The 18,936-nt window shown below is 34.5% G+C and overlaps 1 protein-coding gene across 1 annotated transcript; it reads right to left on the bottom strand.

The window, feature by feature from the left end:
- Positions 1-12,589: 12,589 nt before the first annotated feature.
- Positions 12,590-15,547, bottom strand: LOC110103683 (pentatricopeptide repeat-containing protein At3g23020). The gene is made up of 2 exons (XM_020832486.2): positions 15,361-15,547; positions 12,590-15,201 (listed from the first exon to the last, which is right to left on the bottom strand). Exon 2 carries the CDS (start codon positions 15,164-15,166, stop codon positions 12,662-12,664), a length of 2,505 nt encoding a protein of 834 aa, XP_020688145.1. The 5' UTR covers positions 15,167-15,201; positions 15,361-15,547; the 3' UTR covers positions 12,590-12,661.
- Between the last annotated feature and the right edge of the window lie 3,389 nt (positions 15,548-18,936).

Below are 18,936 nucleotides of genomic sequence, written 5' to 3'. Positions count from 1 at the left end.
AAATCATCTTATTTACAATATAAGATTTATTATGAATGATTGGTAATATTTTGTAAAAAATAATTGTGAAACTATTATGGTAAAAAGTAACTAAATGAAAGTTATTATGAATAATAAATTCTTAAAAATTGAAAATTTTACTTAAGAACATTTTAATTGTAAAAAATAATTTATCATCATAAAAATTTCTAAAAAATAGTTCTCATATGAATATGTTATAGTGAATACAAAATAATAATCTGATTCATAATTATAAAAAAATACTTAATTACTGAACTAAAAATAATTTATAATAAAAATTCTAGATTAAATTTTAAAACATTTTAATATAATATTTTTATAGGTACTGAGATAAAACATTTGGAGCAAAATTTTCTCATCAATTGCGTTAGAAGAAAAAAAATGATATCGTCATGCATTTATGATTTTATGCGTTGACGCAGAGAAGGAGGAACCTGTGAGGGGGTTGTAGAATTTTAGAAAATTCAAAGGGCAGTCGCGTCATTTTCACAAGAAGATGCTTCTGAGGATGGCTGGAAAGCGGGGGCACGACGGCACGTGCCAAATTAGTTAAGCAAGCCAAAGTTGAATGGGAGGAAAACGATTTAAGATAGTTAAGACTTAATTTGATTTATGTCTCAAAATATCTGAAAAAAATATATCAAAAGTTTACTGAGCTTGAACAAAGGAGCTACTTGAGCATTCCGCTTTTCAAATATATTTGAAATCCTAAATTCAGAACATATTAGACTTACTCAATATTATATATATAAATTATATAGGGGTGTCAATATTTGACACGACCACGAAAAATCCAACCCGAACCCAACCAGTGAATTTTCGGTTGACCGACCAGTTTCTAAAACGAAGGAAACGGGTCGGGTTTCGAGTTCCCGGATAACGTTTGAAAAAAACGAGTAGGGTTCGATTTACCTGACGGGTTAACGAGTCAACCCGAAACCTGTTTGAACTGCCTGCCGCGCGGATCTGCCCGCCCCCTGCCAGCACGCCCGCGTAGGCTGCTCTCTTGCTCGGCGGCTGCCCGCCTGGTGCTCGCGTGGTTCTCCCGCCGGCGGCGGCTCCCTCGGCCCGGCTGCCCGGCGACTCCGCCTGCGCGGGACACCGCACTGCCGCCGCGCGACCCCCACCCGCCCTGCGCTTGTCACCCCGCACGACTACAGCTTTCCCAGGGCGGGTCGTGTCAACCCGGTAACCCGCCGGGTCGGATCCGGATTCGCATTTCCAACCCGTTTACCTAACCGCCATGTATATATATCATACATCACATGACATATAAAAAATAAAATAAATAAAAACATGACACTAAGCTTGAATGAGTCCATATCATAATTAGAAATAATTTTTCCCACTTGGCTTTTAGCTTCATTTTTCATTACACCATGTGAAGGCCTTCTAAGAGCTTTGAATGAGTCCTTCCTCAAAGTATTACCCAATTCCTTCACCTTCACTATGAATATATAGTTATTTGCCTCATGCGCACAATCTTAAACATTACACCGATGCTTTCAAGAATTCTTAAAGTCTTTTTTTTTTTTTTTTTTTTTTTTTTTTTTTTTTTTTTGTGACGGGGAAGTACTGTTCTTAGGCTAGTGAAAACCCCGATCGACCTAGTATGCAACCATACCAATTTACACGAGTCAACACTTAAGACTTTCACTGTTTGTCAAGGGATTCGAACCAGAGACCTGAGCCAGCCGGCTCTTCACCACCAAGACAAACAGCGATGGGTCTTAAAGTCTTTCAATGCCTTGAATTGGGGGTGCAGCTTCAGCTTTTGACCCTACCTCAGATGGCGCGCCATTCTTTTCTCTACTTCAAGCATTTTTGGAGTCCTTTGTCCTTTCATGAATCTTCACTCAGGCTTGCACTAGCTCGTCACAAGAACAATCAATCTCCCATAGCTATAAATTAATAAATTATAGTAACCATGTTCTCCAACTATTCATGACACTTGATCAATTAATCTTTTAGCGATATCACCTGTAACAACTTGAAAATGTTGAAACTATTATTAAAAAAAAAATGAAAATTTGAGATTCTTGATATAGTGTTGTGGCACTAAGTAGCGGGGTGCCCCGGCGTTGTGTTCTCTTGAATTTTAAAAATTAATAAAACACGGTGGCATTGTTGACAGTGCTATGGCGTAGTGCTGTGTTGCATGCAATGCTGTGATGCTGGATCACTTGGGCAATACGGCGTCGTCGGGCTCTAAAATAACATTTTATATATTTTTTTCTCTCCACTCAACCATCTCTCCCCTCACTTCAGCTGGCTTATCATTGAAGGGAAAAAGAGGAGAAGAGAAGGAGGAGAGAGAAACAAAGCTTTTGACTGTCAATTTGTTACGTTACTTTTACAAAATTTCTTCAGATCATTATATCTGATTTCTAACATACTCCTATTTCAAAATTTTTTATTTTTACTTTTGATTTCTCCCAAATTAATTTTTATTGCATATTTCTGATTGTAGGAAGTTGCTACAATATAACTTTTTATATGTTGTAGTATAATTTATTCTATTCATTTTGACTGGCTGGTTTTATATTTTCATCAAAGAAATGTGATGTTATTACTTTTTATATGAATCATATAGGAATAGTGATTTGGGCATTTTGTTATGATTATACTATTAATGCAAGCATTGTTAATGAATACCGACATGTGAATAAGTAATAGCTGATCATTATTATTTTTATAAATTATTCATGTAAGAACAAGAAAGGTTGGTTTATTATTGAGGTTGGCTAGAGATTGTTTTATAACTATACAAAATGGTGGGCCAATGAGTTTCCCTTTAAATATTATAATTTATGTTGTTATCCTCTACCGATTTATGTGATTTGCTAATTAGGTGCGTAAGTAGTAAGTATTATGCCGACGAACAAGAGTGACAACTCTGATACTGAGAGCCAACTATTACTAGTTCAATGTTATTGAGTCATTGTTATTGGATTATTTACTAGAAAAACACCACGCAAGCTAGAATTCATAACTTGTTTAATATGATTGATTGAGTATGCATATTAGATACTGATATTTACTGCTACTGATTCATTGTACTGATTTATTGTTAATGAGCACGTGATTTAGATACTGATTTGATACCAATTCAAAATAATTGAGCATTATTTTTTTTCTTGCACGATTCCTTGATAATATTACAATGACATAGATTTCTGATAGTTTTTATGGATACTTTTGCTTTGTTGATTTATACAATTTTCTAACTGTTTGGATAATTTTGCTATGTTGGTTTAAGAAAATGATGCTTGCAGCCAAACTATTTCGGCATCCGAACTGTACTATTTTAGATTTATGATCATATTAATTATTCCAATAAAGAACTAAATGAATTCATGCATATTATTATTTTTTTCGTGCTTTTAGTTTAGAAGTAGAGTTTTAGTGATATACTAGGCTTCATAAGCTTGATTTCAGGCCAGGGAAAAGATTCAGGAGTGTAAAGCAATCATATGCATGATTATTCAAGTTTTACAAATAATTTATCTTTTAATTATTCTTTTGAGCTCAAGAATGAGCAGACATTATATTATATTTGTATGACTCTTGACTTTTGTATATAATTTATGAATAATTAATACATGTATATTATTATTTTGAGCAATATATTTACTTATGCTGGTATTTATATTAAAAAAAATTAGATAATTCTGATTATTGCTATAAAAAGATAAAAAAATATAATTTTTTTTAACTTAGATTATGGGACATGACATCGCCTCCTAACCATCAATCTCCCATACATCAATATAAAAATTTAAATAGAGCACTTTGAACTTTCAGTACTTCAAATTCGGAAGTTCTATCTCGCCGAACATTTGACTTCTTACAAAGCTCCATTAAAGTAAAATTGGTCATAGATGAGATGCTATCATTAATTGTTCGATAAAGGAAGCTATAAAATAACTCATTATATCGTTCAAAATTAAGAAGACAAATCCCCAAGATATAAGAATAGAAAGATTCATTAATGATATCCAGTACGTCTTGAACCTAATTCCTTTGACCCTCCAATAAAAAATCTGCTTGCAATTATGTAGCCTAGGAATTCCTGAAGAACATGTCAGGCATATCAAGCTGTGGTTCATTAGTTGACGGAATATTTTCGTCCCATGCAAGTCGTATTTTTTTTTTTTTATATGACGAGGAAGCGTTCCCTGCCACATCCGACTTCATCGAGTTTGTTTGACGGTCCATAAACCCTGGCCGACCTAATGGGCCACCCAGGCCACAAACCATAGTCGGCGCTTTGGAGCACCCACTTAAGGGCTGATTGCCGCTCGAGGGAATCGAACTCGGGATGGGGGGTGCCCAACCGAGCACTCCCACCAACCAAGCTAAGCATTGGTGGGTCATGCAACTCATCTTGATCTCTTGGTTTTGAGTTTTCACTTTCAATCAAGAAGTATTGGATTTGAGTCTCGCGTATATAATATGTATGTGAGTTTATCTTAATTGACTTAAATATCCCTAAAAAATAATATTTTCATCCCGTGTGATCAACATTCGATGTCCTTAACTGTCGACAAAAAAAAAACCAGTCATGTCAAATTTTCTTTCTAAATCATTAGGAAATTTTCTTAAGATATTTTTGTAGTATATATAAAAAAAAATGTAGTACAAATGAAAAAAATTGAGAAGTTCTGATGAAACCACAAGTCAATAACTTTTCATCGGGCTTAGCTTGGTTAGTGGGCGAGCATGATTGTGAACCCCTAACTCATGTACAAATCCCCTCTAAAGCAACCCGGGGAGTAGCAAAGCGTGGGCTGGAAAAATGTTCAGATCATTCAACCGGTTTTAATTTCCAGAAGCTGGAAAAGTACCCAGCCAATGACATTTGCCAACCACATGTAGGTTTCAAACGATGATCCAAAGAAAGTGAAAGGAAGAAGAAGCTTACTCTGATATTGATAGGTGCATTTCCCTTTCATCTTCAAATTCATGATAGGCGCATCTGGCCCCGTTCTCTACCAGTCTATCTTCTGTTTTGCTTCTTTGCTAACAGGTTACAGGGATAAGCGTTCTGTTTCAAATTTGCTTTTAGTTGCACAGTTCAATCTTTATTTTGCTGGTAGCTTTATCTTTTAAAGAATATGTACTAATCCTAGAATTTATTTAATTGAGCTTCGACTGCTAGTATTTTCCCAAAAAAAAATTTGAAGGCAAATTCACACCCTCATCGCATGCACGAGATTTGAACTCAAAACCTCTTGGTTGAAAAAAAGACAAAAATGGCCCCTTAACTCGTTAGGTAAGACCAAATGATCTCCAACTATGTTAAGGTACCATTTTGGTCCATCTACTCTTAAAAAAAATCCAAAATAATAGTGCTTTAGATGCTAATAAGAAATTATGACATGACGAAATAAAATTGCTCAATTAATTATTTAATATTTTTATCCCTGCCTATGGATGTCGACTTCATGGACAGGTCTCCTTGGTGCTGCTAAGTTCGACTTTACTAGAGATCGATTGTTGGGGGCTGTTTGGATGCAAGATTTAACAAGATTTATGACGATTATAGAATTTGGCAGAAAAAGCACACGAAAGGGTGAAGATAGTTATCTTCACAGCGAGCGAGCACCCTTGGTTGCCTCCGATTAAAGTGTCGCGACTTCTGATCCGACAGGAAGGAAATGTCGTTGGAGGAGTGAAGTTGAACAGCAAAAAAAAAAATAACAGAAGAAGTGAAGAACAACCGACTGCTGGGGTTCAATGTTGTTGGAGTTCAACGCTAGGGTTTCACTGGAGTTCGACGTTGCCAAAGGAGGCGAAGACTGGTCGGCTGCTAGGTTTCAACTTTATCGGCAATTCGACGTTGGGATTCTACGCTCACCTCATTCAATTTGATATGGGGTTTGGACGCTGCAAGGAGTTTTGCAATAGGTAAAATTCTCCCTATTTTGATTTCGGCTCTCGAAATTTACTGTGATTTAGACCACAAATTTATAGTATTCCGTATATACCCTCCTGTTATCGATATATCCATTACTTTTTTCACCGTAAAAAAATTTACAGTGTGACTTTTTTTTATAAAAAAAATAGTTGAGAGACCAAAATAATCCCTTAATATAATTGAGGACCATTTTGGAACAATCTAAAGAGTTAAATAACCATTTTGGTCCTTTTCTCCCTCTTTATTGGTAACTAAAGTTCCCAACCAAAAAATCAAGATGAGCTGCATAATCTAAACCCTAAAAATAAAAAGTCTTGCAGAGTTTTCTTCTTCAATGCCGGCACAGCATGTGGAAAATACCATAAAAAAACTAAGAATTAAGAGGCTTTTATTGCATATTCAAAACAAACAAAAAAAAAAATTTAGCTTCTCAAATTTTAAAAGAATCTCTTGAATTTTCTCGTCCAAAACCTTTTCTCTTTTCGCTTAAAATCGAAATTTCCTAACGTTTCAGATTTTTTTTTTTTTTTGAACAAAAACACGGATTGCCAGACAGTATACCTTACATCATTTTAAGGGTTCTGGAATCCAAGATTTTTTTTGGACGATACGATCTATTTTCCACATTCTCGACCTTCAGCAAGACTCTAAAATCAAATTGAGTAAGAAAAAAGGGATTTGTTTTCGAATATTTTGCTTAGGAAGTGCAGCAACGACTTTTGGAAGTCTATCTACAAGGGAAATTCTAACCTAATGAAGGAAAATGACAATTCACAACCGAAAAAGAGGGTTCAAGTCGTCGTCCTACAGGAAATGTGGTTTGGTCTAAATATTTTTATCATTTGAGGACTAAAAAGAGCAGGCTACTTACTAATTTTGAACAAAAATGCACATGCAGCGCCCAATTTGAGCTAAACAAGTTATTAAATCAGTTTGAGGATCAAAGGAACTTCATTTTTTTGCAAACTAGTTGAGATGACAAACTCAATGCAACAATTCCAACAAAACAAAAAAGGGGGATTCATAGCTCGACCAAGCCATGAATAATATTGAACCAGATTAGTCCGAGCAAATAGGGGGAATGACCGACCACCATTCTTTTGTGCAGAGGAAGTGAAGAACAAATGAACAAGAACAAATCTCCATCACTGTCGATCTGATCAATCGGATGGCCAATTGACTTCCACATGGTACTCCTCAAACGATCTGATCAATGATCAATCGTTTGTCCGTCACCCGTCGTAGGGGTATCAATTTCAGGTCACGAGTCGGATTCGGGTCGAACCCGAAACTAACCCAGCATTATTAGGGTCAACCCAAACCCAACAAGTTTTTGCAAACGGGTTGATTTTTTGGGCCCGAGCCCGACCCGCTTTGGGTCCGGGTCAACCCGACACAACCTAAATGACCTGGGGCTGTGAAAAAATTGTAATTTTCAGGTCAAAAAACAGGTCAATCTCCGCTTTTTGGGTCAAAATGTGATGCTCCATAATCTAAATTTGAAGAATTATTCATATAAATCAATTTGAGACTTTAAAAATTATAAAAAAAAAATATTCATAAAATAAATCATTTTATTTAGAAAATATCAATGAAATCGGTTTGCAAAATGGACACCTGAGGGTCCCGAAATCCTCACTTGTACCAACATATACCAATTTCTTAAGGATTTTCACCGGTATCCAAAAATTATGAAAAAATTCGTGCAAGTAAAACACTACAATCAAAATACTATGGAGAAGACGGTTTATGGTTTGGAGTTATAATGACTCTAGAAAAAAAAATTGACAAAGCCAAAATACGAGATATTACAATCTACCAACCTTAAGAAATTGTCGTCCCCAACATTTACCTTAAGGATTCGGGCATAGAGTAAAGATAAATCAAATCAGTTCAATCAAAACTCAAATCAAATCAAAACTCATCAAAAATCATACAATCATACAGTTTATTCTACCAAATGTCGTTCAATTATGCATGCAAACTAATGCACCTGAAACTATCCATTATACCCAACTCTCAATCAAATCATATAGCTCTGGTAAAATCAATTCTTCCAACAATTGTGCTATGATACCAATTGTGATGCCCCAGAATCTAAATTGGAAGAATTATTCATATAAATCAATTTGAGACTTTAAAAATTATAGAAAAATATCCATAAAATAAATCATTTTATTTAGAAAATATCGGTGAAATGGGTTTGCAAAATGGACACCTGACGATCACGAAATCCTCACTTGTACCGACATATACAAATTTCTTAAGGATTTTCAACAATGTCCAAAAAAATTACAAAAAAATCGTGCAAGTAAAACACTACAATCAAAATATTATGACGAAGACGGTTTATGATTTGGAGTTATAATTGTAGAGTTTTCTTCTTCAATGCCGGCACAGCATGAGGAAAATACCATAAACAAACTAAGAATTAAGAGGCTTTTAATGCATATTCAAAACAAAAGAAGAATAGCTTCTCAAATTTTAAAAGAATCTCGTCCAAAACCTTTTTTTCTTTCGCTTCAGATTTTTTTTTTTTTTTTTTTTTTTTTTTTCATCTTCATCTTTTTTTTTTTTTTTTTTTTTGAAAAAAACACGGATTGCCAGACAGTTTATACTTTGCATCATTTTAAGGGTTTTGGGATCCAATTCTTTTTTTTTTAGAAAAATGATCTATTTTCCTCATTTTCGAGCTTCAGCAAGACTCTAAAATCAAATTGACTAAGAAAAAAGGGATTTTTATTCGAGTATTTGGCTTAGAAAGTGCAGCAACGACTTCTGGAAGTCTACCTACACGGGAAATTCTGACCCAATGAAGGAAAATCATAATTCACAACCGAAAGAGAAGGTTCAAGTCGTCATCCTACAGGAAATGTGAATCGGTCTCAATATTTTTATCATTTGAAGTCTAAATAGAATTGAATCGCACCAGAGGAAATGAGGCATTTCCTTGAGACTCAAATATAATGTCAAAAACTTTATGCCATAATGTGATTTTTATAGTCTTTTTATTAGCAAGCTATTTATGGTGTTGCATTGATATCGAATGGATAAATATTTTTATACCAAGATTGCCACCTAACATCAATATTTATCGACGACCACAACAACAACATCAAGCATTTATTCCACCATATGGGTCAGCTACATAAATTATTTTTCTCCATTGTGTCGTATTAACAGACAAATTCTCATTTAAATCTAATAAATAAAGGTCATTTCTAATATTTTTTAACCAAGTCTTTTTAGGACTACCTCTATCTTTCTTAACATAAGTCGAATCTAATACATGTACTTTCCTAATTGGGTCATCGGGAGGCTGCCATTTTACGTGACCAAATCATCTACGGCGACTATCTCTAATCTTATCTTCCACTAGAGCTACTCCAACCTTTTTACGTATATGATCATTTTGTATCCTACCTTTAAGAGTAAAGCCACTCATCCACCTAAGCATCCTCATCTCTCCAACAGTTAACTTAATATTATGCTTCTCTTTTAATGGACAACATTCTGCACCATAAAGCATTGTAGGTCTCACCCACCATCATATAGAATTTTCCCTTAAGTTTGAGGAGGACATTTCTATCACACAACAAGCCCGATGCATTCCTCCACTTCAACCATCAACTTGAATTCTACTAACAATATCTCCATCTATTTCACCATCATCGGAACAATAGACCCAAGATATACAATAGACCTAGGTCTCACCACCATCTTATAGTATTTATCGACGATAATAAAATTTTGTTCTATGCCATCTTAGAATTATTTCAAGCAACCTAATCATTAAAAAATTCAAATTTGTCGACTTCCATGGACTCTTGGAACAACCACTATCAAAATTGTTTGGTCTTCTAGAGCTGATCCTACCCCTTGCAGGCCTATTTGACCAACCCATGGTGAAATCATCCAATCAATTTTTTCAAGTTAAGGAGTGATGTGGACAATCCAATTCAAGTTTCAATTGCGTTGATGTCAGTAAAGAAAGTCAAAATATCCCTCTCATAATTTCTATGTCATATTTTTACACATTTTATACAGTTATCAATATAGAAAGAATTTACAGCTTTCATTATTATAAGGAAGGGTGACTATTTATAATCCCCAGCTTAAATTAGTAGAATTACTTTGAACTAGGATATCCCATGTGATTTCTCTCTAATTTTCCACAATAAAAATTCTATCTCATGTGTAATGTTTGCAACTTTCTTGTTAGAAGGCAATATCTTCTTACAACACAAACAAAAAAAGACTCTCAACCGTCACAAATATTCTAGCTTGTGAAAAAACTGATTAAGTATATAATTTATTACAAGATATAATTAAAAGCCTCATTTTAATATTGATCTTTCACCTCATAGAAGATTTTTAATGACACAAGATATTATCTTTTCTGTCAGTTAATTATTTAAAATTAATTTAAATCTTTTAATAAGTAAAAACAAGAGAGTAAGTATCAAATTATATTTTTACAACTTAAATGACTTTCAAACTAACAAATGCTAAACTTCGACCAAAGCTTATAAAAATTTTAGTCCATCTATTTTCTAGTAAATGCAATAGAGGCCAATACGACGCTGACAAAGACATGCTATGAATTAATGGATTGAACTAGAATAAGAATCAATAAAGTTACCATTAATGTAGCAAATCATACGCTTTAATATTTATAAAAAGATTAAATATCAGTCACTAACAAGAGTTTAACTCGTAGCAGCTGGAGCAAAAGATCAAAATCAGCAAATATCATGAATTCAGTGGCTACATTTAGTTAGTTGTTTTATTTATAAGTGCAGTTTAGAATATATTTGTACCTCTATCAACTTAAAATTGTTACATATATTCTGAAATATAACGAGAATCTAAATCTAAAGAGCTTAAAAGTCTTGCATCCATGAATAAGCCCATGACAGATTGTTCAATAGTTGTTATCAACCTAACAGGAATGGCTATTTTGGAATACACTAACAAGAAGATAATTAAGCTATTTAATATTGGCAGTTAAAGGATGAACGCAGTAACTGAAGAGAAGAGAAATGGAGTATGATATAAAATTTGTGAGAAAAATATCTGCAGGTAAATATATCAACCATAAGAGTACAAAGCAAACAACTCTAACTTCCTGATTAGCTTGAAATCAAAGATATGAGGCTATGGATAAAATAAATGCACTGTCAAGATTTAGCTTAAATTTAGCACTGATTTAGGCAAAATCTTGACAAACATTTTTTTTAGCAGCATAATTCCAACTATCTTCTTAAATCCATCTTTCTCCAATTTTAGTTGAAATCACCGATTTAGTAAATCCGCGGAAGTAGGATTTATGAGTTTACACCACTTTTACTCATTGTGTCACTTCTCCATCATTTATGAGTTTACACCACTTTTGCTCATTCCGTCACTTCTCTTCCATCATTTAAATACTAAATTTTAAGAATATTTGCCAAACAGTTTAATTGGATTTAACCATATCAATATCTTTCATGCTAAACAGTTTTCAAAAATTAACACAGTGAATGCAAAGCATAGTAAATAAATGCTTTGGTTGGAGGAAAAGAAAATGCAAAGCATAGTAAATGCCTTGCTTTTTCACTTTTTGGTGTTTGGTTGGATGAAAAACAAATCCAAAGTAAAGTAAAATAAATGCAGTGTATTTCATTCTAGTTCAATTTTGAGGTTAAGTGTTCTACCCCAATTTGGGCGAGAACACTTTACACCGCTTGCTCCTTGCTTGACCATCGTTGCCGACGACCTCTGTTGCCGACCATTGTTGTCGCCGCCCACCTCCTCCGCCGCCTCCCACCGCCGTTGCCGCCCACCACTGCACACCGACATCCTGCTGCGGCTGACAACCATGGCCGCCAACCGCCGCCGGTCACTGTCAAGCACCGGCCACCCTGAACACAACCTTTTTACAATTTATATTGCATTCACTTTACTTCAAACCAAATAAAAAAAAGGTAAAATCCTGTATTTATTTTTTACTCATCCAAACAACTCCAAAGCATTCCTTTTACACTATATTTCTTTTACATCCATTCCTTTTTCAGGCAACAGAACAGCGCCTTAGTTCTCTGAAAATATCTACTTTGAGCTAAATCGAAACCTGTTTAATGGAGAGAATTTGTGTCTCTAGAAAGGTTCCCACTTTTTATCCTTTGAGAAACTAGGTTCAGTTTGAAGTACGTTAAACAAACAAATAAAATTTCTTACACAAAACACTTTGAAGAAACCTTAAGCACAACAGGACACAATAGATTGAACTTACTAGTCGGTAATCAAATTGAATTTAATAAAGACAGAAAATATTTAAAAATAAAAGACTAAGAAATAAAATGTACCTTAGTGCTGTGAACCTTAGGATCATTCAATTCTCGAATAACATTCATCAAGTACGAATGAGCTTCTGACTTTCATAACTTACTGTTTCAATTAGTATGGGTTTGTTAAAATTTCAGGCCATGATTTTCCCTAAATAACAAACCCAAAAATAGCATCTTTATCATCGCGTGTTCCTCATGATGTATTCTCCCAACTCAAGATTTTTCCTGCAGATAATAGAAATTCTCCTTTTTCTTCGGCTATAGAATGAATGCAGAAGATAGTCCAAGAAAAAAGAAGAAATATATACTTCAATGCACAGCTCACAACCACAGAATACTTATAAATCTTCCTAAATCAATAACAAAACTAATTTAAGGAATTAGAAGCTTTTCATCCGCATGAATATTGTTCCAAGTACATTGATTCTCTATAGGACCCAATTCCTTCGTAAAACTTGGGTATGGACAAATCTCCTTTTCGTTGTTCCTTTTTATTACCATCAAATCCAGTGAAGGTCTCATCCAACCTAACCATTGAGCACATGGCCTTTACCCATTCCTGTAACCCACCCAAACTATCTTTTTCTCTAACCTTTTCTAAACGTTTGATGGCTTCCTTTGAAACTCCCCTCTTGAGCAGAATAATACCAAGAGACTTGAAAGTAGCATCATCAGGTTTTATGCCTATAGACAACATTTGTTGAAAAGTTTTTAGAGCCTCCTTCATTCTTCCATCCGCAGCATAAAAACCAATCAAATTATTGTAGCTAAGTGCATCAGAAATGAGTCCTAAACCATGCATCTCTTGAGCTATCTTATAAGCTTCATCAAATCTCCCCATTTTTTTGTATATGCAAAGCATCATTGCATATGAGAACTCATTTGCTTCTCCGTTAAGCTTTAGGTGATGGAAGATATCCTCAGCCTTCTGAACCATGGCATTGTCACAGTAAAGATGAATCATACAATTTGAAGAGTATAGGTGAGGACCACCTACCAAAGATTTTGCTAACTTATAGGTCTCTTCTGCTTCTCGTAAATACCCAATCTTTGTATAAAGTTTGATCAATGAATTGCAGATGATAGAGTTGGGAACCAAACCCATACTCTTCATCAATTCTACATATGTAGCAGCGTCTTGAGCACTCCCAACTTCAGCAAATGCATTTATCAAAACAGAGTAGATGATGATATCAGGCTGCACACCAACCTTTATCATTTCTTTAAACAAATCTTCTGCACTTCTGACTTCACCAAGCTTAGTAAAGCTACTTATCACCATAGAATAAGGTACACAGTCACTTACCAGGCCAGCCTCCTGCATACTTCTTACAAAGGTCACTGCTCTGTGTGGAAGTTCAGCATCTGAAAGAAGCTGTATAAGCGAGCAATAGGTGCATATATCTGGCAAAATACCATAATCATCCATAATGTTAAACAAGTCACAAGCTTTATCATATTCTTTCCTTACACCATATGCTTTAATCATCACATTGAACACAAGCACACTAAGCTTACATCTCTCTGTACAGTGAGAAAATGCTTTCTCAGCAAGAAACAAGACCCCTTTCTCTCCAAAAGCATCTATATTAGCAGCATAGCATTCTGAGCTCATCTTAGCACAGAATTTTTCAAACCAAGCCCAGGATTGCTCAAGTGTTCCTACTTTAACATACATTCTAGTCAAAGCTGTTTGACTGTACTCATCAATCTCAAGGCCCTTTATCTCCATTTCCATGACGAGGGATTCAGCATCCTGAACCATGCACCTTACAGACAAAGCATAAAGAAGTGTTCGGTAGCTCACAATATCTGGGACCAGATCAGCGTCCTTCATCTTTTTGAAATAACTAGTTGCCTGAGCAATATCATCACATTTTGCATATAATGAAATAAGTATGTTATATGTTCTTGTATCAGGATAACACTGCAACTCATCCATCATTTCTACTAAAGAAACAACTTCTTCAAACCGTTCATGGTTTCCGCAAATATGGATCATTGTATTAAATGTAACAGTGTCAGGTACAATACCTTGGCTTAGCATCTGAGCAAATGTGTCTGAAGCTTCTCCAAGAAGACCTGCCTTCCCATAAGTATCTATCAGAGTGTTATATGTGTATAAGCTGTAACTATTGTGAGTTCTAGGAGCATAGCCCATAGCCATTGACCACCTCTTGAAGAAATCCTCTGCCTTACAAAACTCCCCAGCCTTCTTGTATGCTTGAACAACAGTCCCCATTGTCACCTCATCTGGTTTCACCCCTTGCTTGTACATCTCACAAAGCCACATTAGGGCTTCCGTTTTCAAACCACCTTTGCTATAAGCATTAATTAATGTGCCATAAGTTGCATTGGTGGGTATAATGCTTTCACATTGCATCTCATTCCAAAGAGACCACATGAGATTCCATTTTCGGGCCATGCCAAGAACTCGAAGCATGATATTGTAGTGAATCACATTGAGCTCATAGCAACCCTTGCTTTTAAACCAGTTGAATATTTCCCATGCCCTTTGCCAATGAGTCTGTTCCTTGAGGATTATGGTTCTTTCCTTGTTGCTAAGGTTCCCTTCCCATGGCTTCAAAGCTTCATCAATATCCTTGACATCTTCCAAGGACTTTAATATCAAGGGCATGCAACCTCCATAGGAAGAGCATTTCATCGTACACTTCGCTTCGACCTTGCCCACCAAATTTACGCCAGCAAGATTCAATTTTGAGCTAAACCTATTATTTTGAATAGATTTCCGCGACAAATTTACCACTAAGAGCTGCTTCTGTGATTTCCTAGAATTATAATCTACAAAAAAAACTTGCCTAGAGTCCGATGAACGCTTAGGTCCGTCGAGTTGTAGGGAGACTAGAGTACAGCAGCAATTGTAGGAGTATAACATATCTAATTCAGATTTTAATTGGCTCTGAAAATAGCCTGGGAAGAAGAGGAAAACATTCCAGGATTATGCAAAGCTACGCACAAAGGGGAGATCGTAGGAGAAGAAAAGGAAAGTTTTTTTTTTTCTTAGACAAATAAGGGCTTAGGTTTCCATATTACAAATTGAAATCGGCGATAATTCCATGAACGGCTCACCTCCTTCCGAAGGGACTCGGGCGACTTTTCAGACCTAAAACCCTTCACACAACCCGACCGGATACCTCGGCTCCCACCTCCGCTCCGCTCTGATCCCTTCGAGTTTCGAAGTGAATTTGGCTGTTTGATTTACCTGGAGGGAATGATCGTTACTAACGCCTCATTACAATGAAATTTTTAATCGCAGGGTGAGAATAAAACAAAGGCCACTCTTTAATTAAGGGATGTAAATGGACCGAGTTTGAGTGGGTTGAATGCTTGATCATATTGGGCTCTTTTGAATTTATGGCTGCTCCAAGTTCGTTCAAGTTCCAAAATAGCTCGTAAGAGTATGGTTTTTTTCTTTTTTTTTTTGGTTGGGTTTTTTTTTTTTTATTTAGATCAATTAAAATAAATTCACACATATCATATATACAAGACTCGAATATAAGACCTCTTAGTTGATAGTCAAAGTTTCTAACCAACAAACCAAAAATAGTTGAGCGTTGGCGAGCTAGTTGAGGTATGTTCGGCTCATATCTGACTTAGACGAGAAAGAGGAAGACCAAAAAATTCGAGATAATGTTGACTAGCCTAAGAGAGCTAAGAGCTGAGAGAGAAAGAGAGAGAAATACGATAATTTGAATTGGGAGGACAAGAGCTTCTAATAATGATGCAATGAACGAGTGAAACAAGATCACTAGTTTGTTCTTAGTTAGGGCATGTGAGGGTTTATAAATAAGGATGTCGGATATTTTTGGTAGAAATATAAGATAATTAATTATTTTTTATTTTAAATTTTATTAAATTTCTATTAGCTAAGTTATCTAAAAGTTTTTAAAATCAATTTAATATAGACATATAATTAACTTACTTTTGATAAAAAATGAGCAGAACACCAGAAAAAAAGACTTGTCATTGTTGCAACAACAATCATAACAACATCAAGCCTTTGCCCCACTATGTGGGATTGCGCTCATTTAAAATTTCTCAGATGGTTGACTTAAAAGGAATGAATTGACGAGCCTAGCTCGAGTTATTAACGACATCCTTATCAACAACACTACGGTCAGCATATCCTTTCTACTAAAAGCAAATGGGATAAGAAATGATAATTTTCCCTAAGCTAACTTATCATCATCCAAAATTTCATGAAGAAATTGGTTCATTATAGATAAGTCAACCTATATATAAAAATGATAAAATATTATCAATTATTTTTGTTAGATTTATCTTTTTTTTTTTTATGAAATATTATTGTCAACGCCTCCACTGAAATTTTATTTCATCAACACAATTTATTTATAAAATTTCTAAAGTTTCTTCTTAGTCATATTATATTGCACATAAATACTATATTGCACATACATGTTTTTAGTAATATTTACTCAAGCTACTTAATTTATCATATGCAACAAAATCAAGGGTTATTTCTATTTGATAAATGTAGACAACTATGAAGATAACAATCATTAAAATTTTTTGGACTAATGATATTTAAATACTCTAAGTTTTCCTAAGTAGACTCTCTGTGATAATTATGAATAAGAGTATATGCATTCATTTATCTCTATCGAGCTTGAAGGAATGTAAAGAAATATTTATGATCTACTTATAATTATTATATCTCTAAAGACCATAGATATTACATATCCAATGTCTAGACATACAAGCATTCCATTTCAATTTTGCTATTGAATTCAATATTTCTTCATCGAGATAATGTATTACACTAGATATTAATTTTATATATAATCACTATATAAATTAAATGAAGAGCGAGCGATATTAAAAATAATTATTCATACTTTAAATCACAATATTCTACATAGGGATTACATAAATATTCATATAATTAGTCCAAAATTATGAGTTTCACCACCCATAGAAAGAAAGAAAGAAAAAATTTTCACACACAAAAATAGAAAAATTATTTATACTTATTATATTAATGAATTCAGGAGCTGACATGCTCGACAAGGTAGCGCCGTGGCATCAGTGTTATAAAATGTTCTCTCAAAAATATTTTGATGCATTCTATTGAATGCGCCAAACATTTTAGTGTATTCGTTCACTAAAAAATTTATTTAGTATCTTAATAAATTTAATTTCAGAAAAAGCGCCAAAACTTTTGTCGTATTACATAAAATGAACCAAAATATTTGATGTGTTCAATTGAATGCAATAAAATATTTGATGTATTAGAATGTATCAAATATAAATTTGCTCTTATTTAAATTTTTAAAAGAAAAACTCCTAAAAAAACTAGTGTGCAGCAATAAGGTCTCGGAGAACAGTTTCGAACGACTACTTGCCTCTCCTCACAAAGGGCAAATTGTTACGTCCGTACATCAATTCAGATGCGCCACGTCATCAAAATACATCAGATCTCAGTGTATTTAGGTGATGTGGTGCATCTGAATTGGATGTCCGAACGTCCGATGACCAGACCTAATAATTCGCCCTCACAAAGAGCTGCTCCAGCTATCCCTACCTAATAGTTTCTATCAAATAAAGAAAACCAGGACCCTCTCAGAGCTTGCTTGCATTAATTACAAGCTAGCTTGGTGGGGAGCAGATGGCATTATTGCAGGTTGTTCCATGATGAAGATTCTCAGTAAAGCCAAATCTCTTTAGGCCGAAGGTGGAAGAATTGGCATCATTGTTTCCATGACAGAAACGCCTGGCCTACTCATGTCTTTGGAGCTTAGCCAAACTAGCCCTCTTCATTGTTTATAATTCTTTATGGCAGCACATTCTTTGCTGTGGTTTTAGACGTTCAGAGGTTTGTGCATTATCTTTTCTCTCATACAATTTGCTTTTAGATGATTGTACGTAGAGAAACTTATATCAAAAATTTTTTAGGAAGATGGTGTTTAATTTAAATTAAAAATAGAATCAAAATATTAAAATAATTTAAAAAGAATTAAATTAAATAAACAACACATTCCACTGAACGTGCCAAATTATTTGGTGTATTTAGAATAAGTCAAATAGTTTGACACATTCAATGAAATGCACTGTTTTGTTGAATGCGTCAAACTGTTTGGCGCATTACTACAATAATTTTAGGCTTTTGTCCGACTGATTGGGGTGAATGCACATAATCATTTGCGGCATTTTTTAGAATGCATCAAATCATTTGATGTATTCTTTAGAATGCGCCATTCTATTTGGATAGTTTGCTTCTAACTAAATTTGTTTAATACTATGCTCTTATTCCTAATTTAAATTAATCGCCATACTCCTTTAAAAAATCCAACTTATATTATATTTATTTTAAAATAAATTTAAATGATATTTATCATGATCAATGCACATGACAGACATAGGTTTTGTTTGAGACGATTTTCTTTCTGCTTCTAAATTTTTGTATTAAAAATCTGCTTTAAAAATCAGAAAGAAAGCCGTCCCAAACGAAACAATAAATTTTGAACTCAAGACCTCTTGATTGATAGTCAAACCTCAGTAATGCATTAACTATCACGGGTGCATTACTTGAATGAAATGAATTCTAATTAGATGATTATTAAGTGTAATTAGAAACTAAACATAATTATAAATTTATGTTTGAGACGTAGTTAGATTTGTCGGGGG

This window comes from Dendrobium catenatum, unplaced genomic scaffold, assembly GCF_001605985.2.
Source record: "Dendrobium catenatum unplaced genomic scaffold, ASM160598v2 fragScaff_scaffold_156, whole genome shotgun sequence".
NCBI classification, from domain to species: Eukaryota; Viridiplantae; Streptophyta; class Magnoliopsida; order Asparagales; family Orchidaceae; genus Dendrobium; species Dendrobium catenatum.
Note: the sequence above shows the minus strand (reverse complement) of the source record. Positions and strands in the feature narration are given on the sequence as shown.

Excerpts from the sequence above, each read along its gene's own strand:
- LOC110103683 (XM_020832486.2), bottom strand. The coding sequence starts at position 15,166 with ATGTTATACTCCTACAATTGCTGCTGTACTCTAGTCTCCCTACAACTC.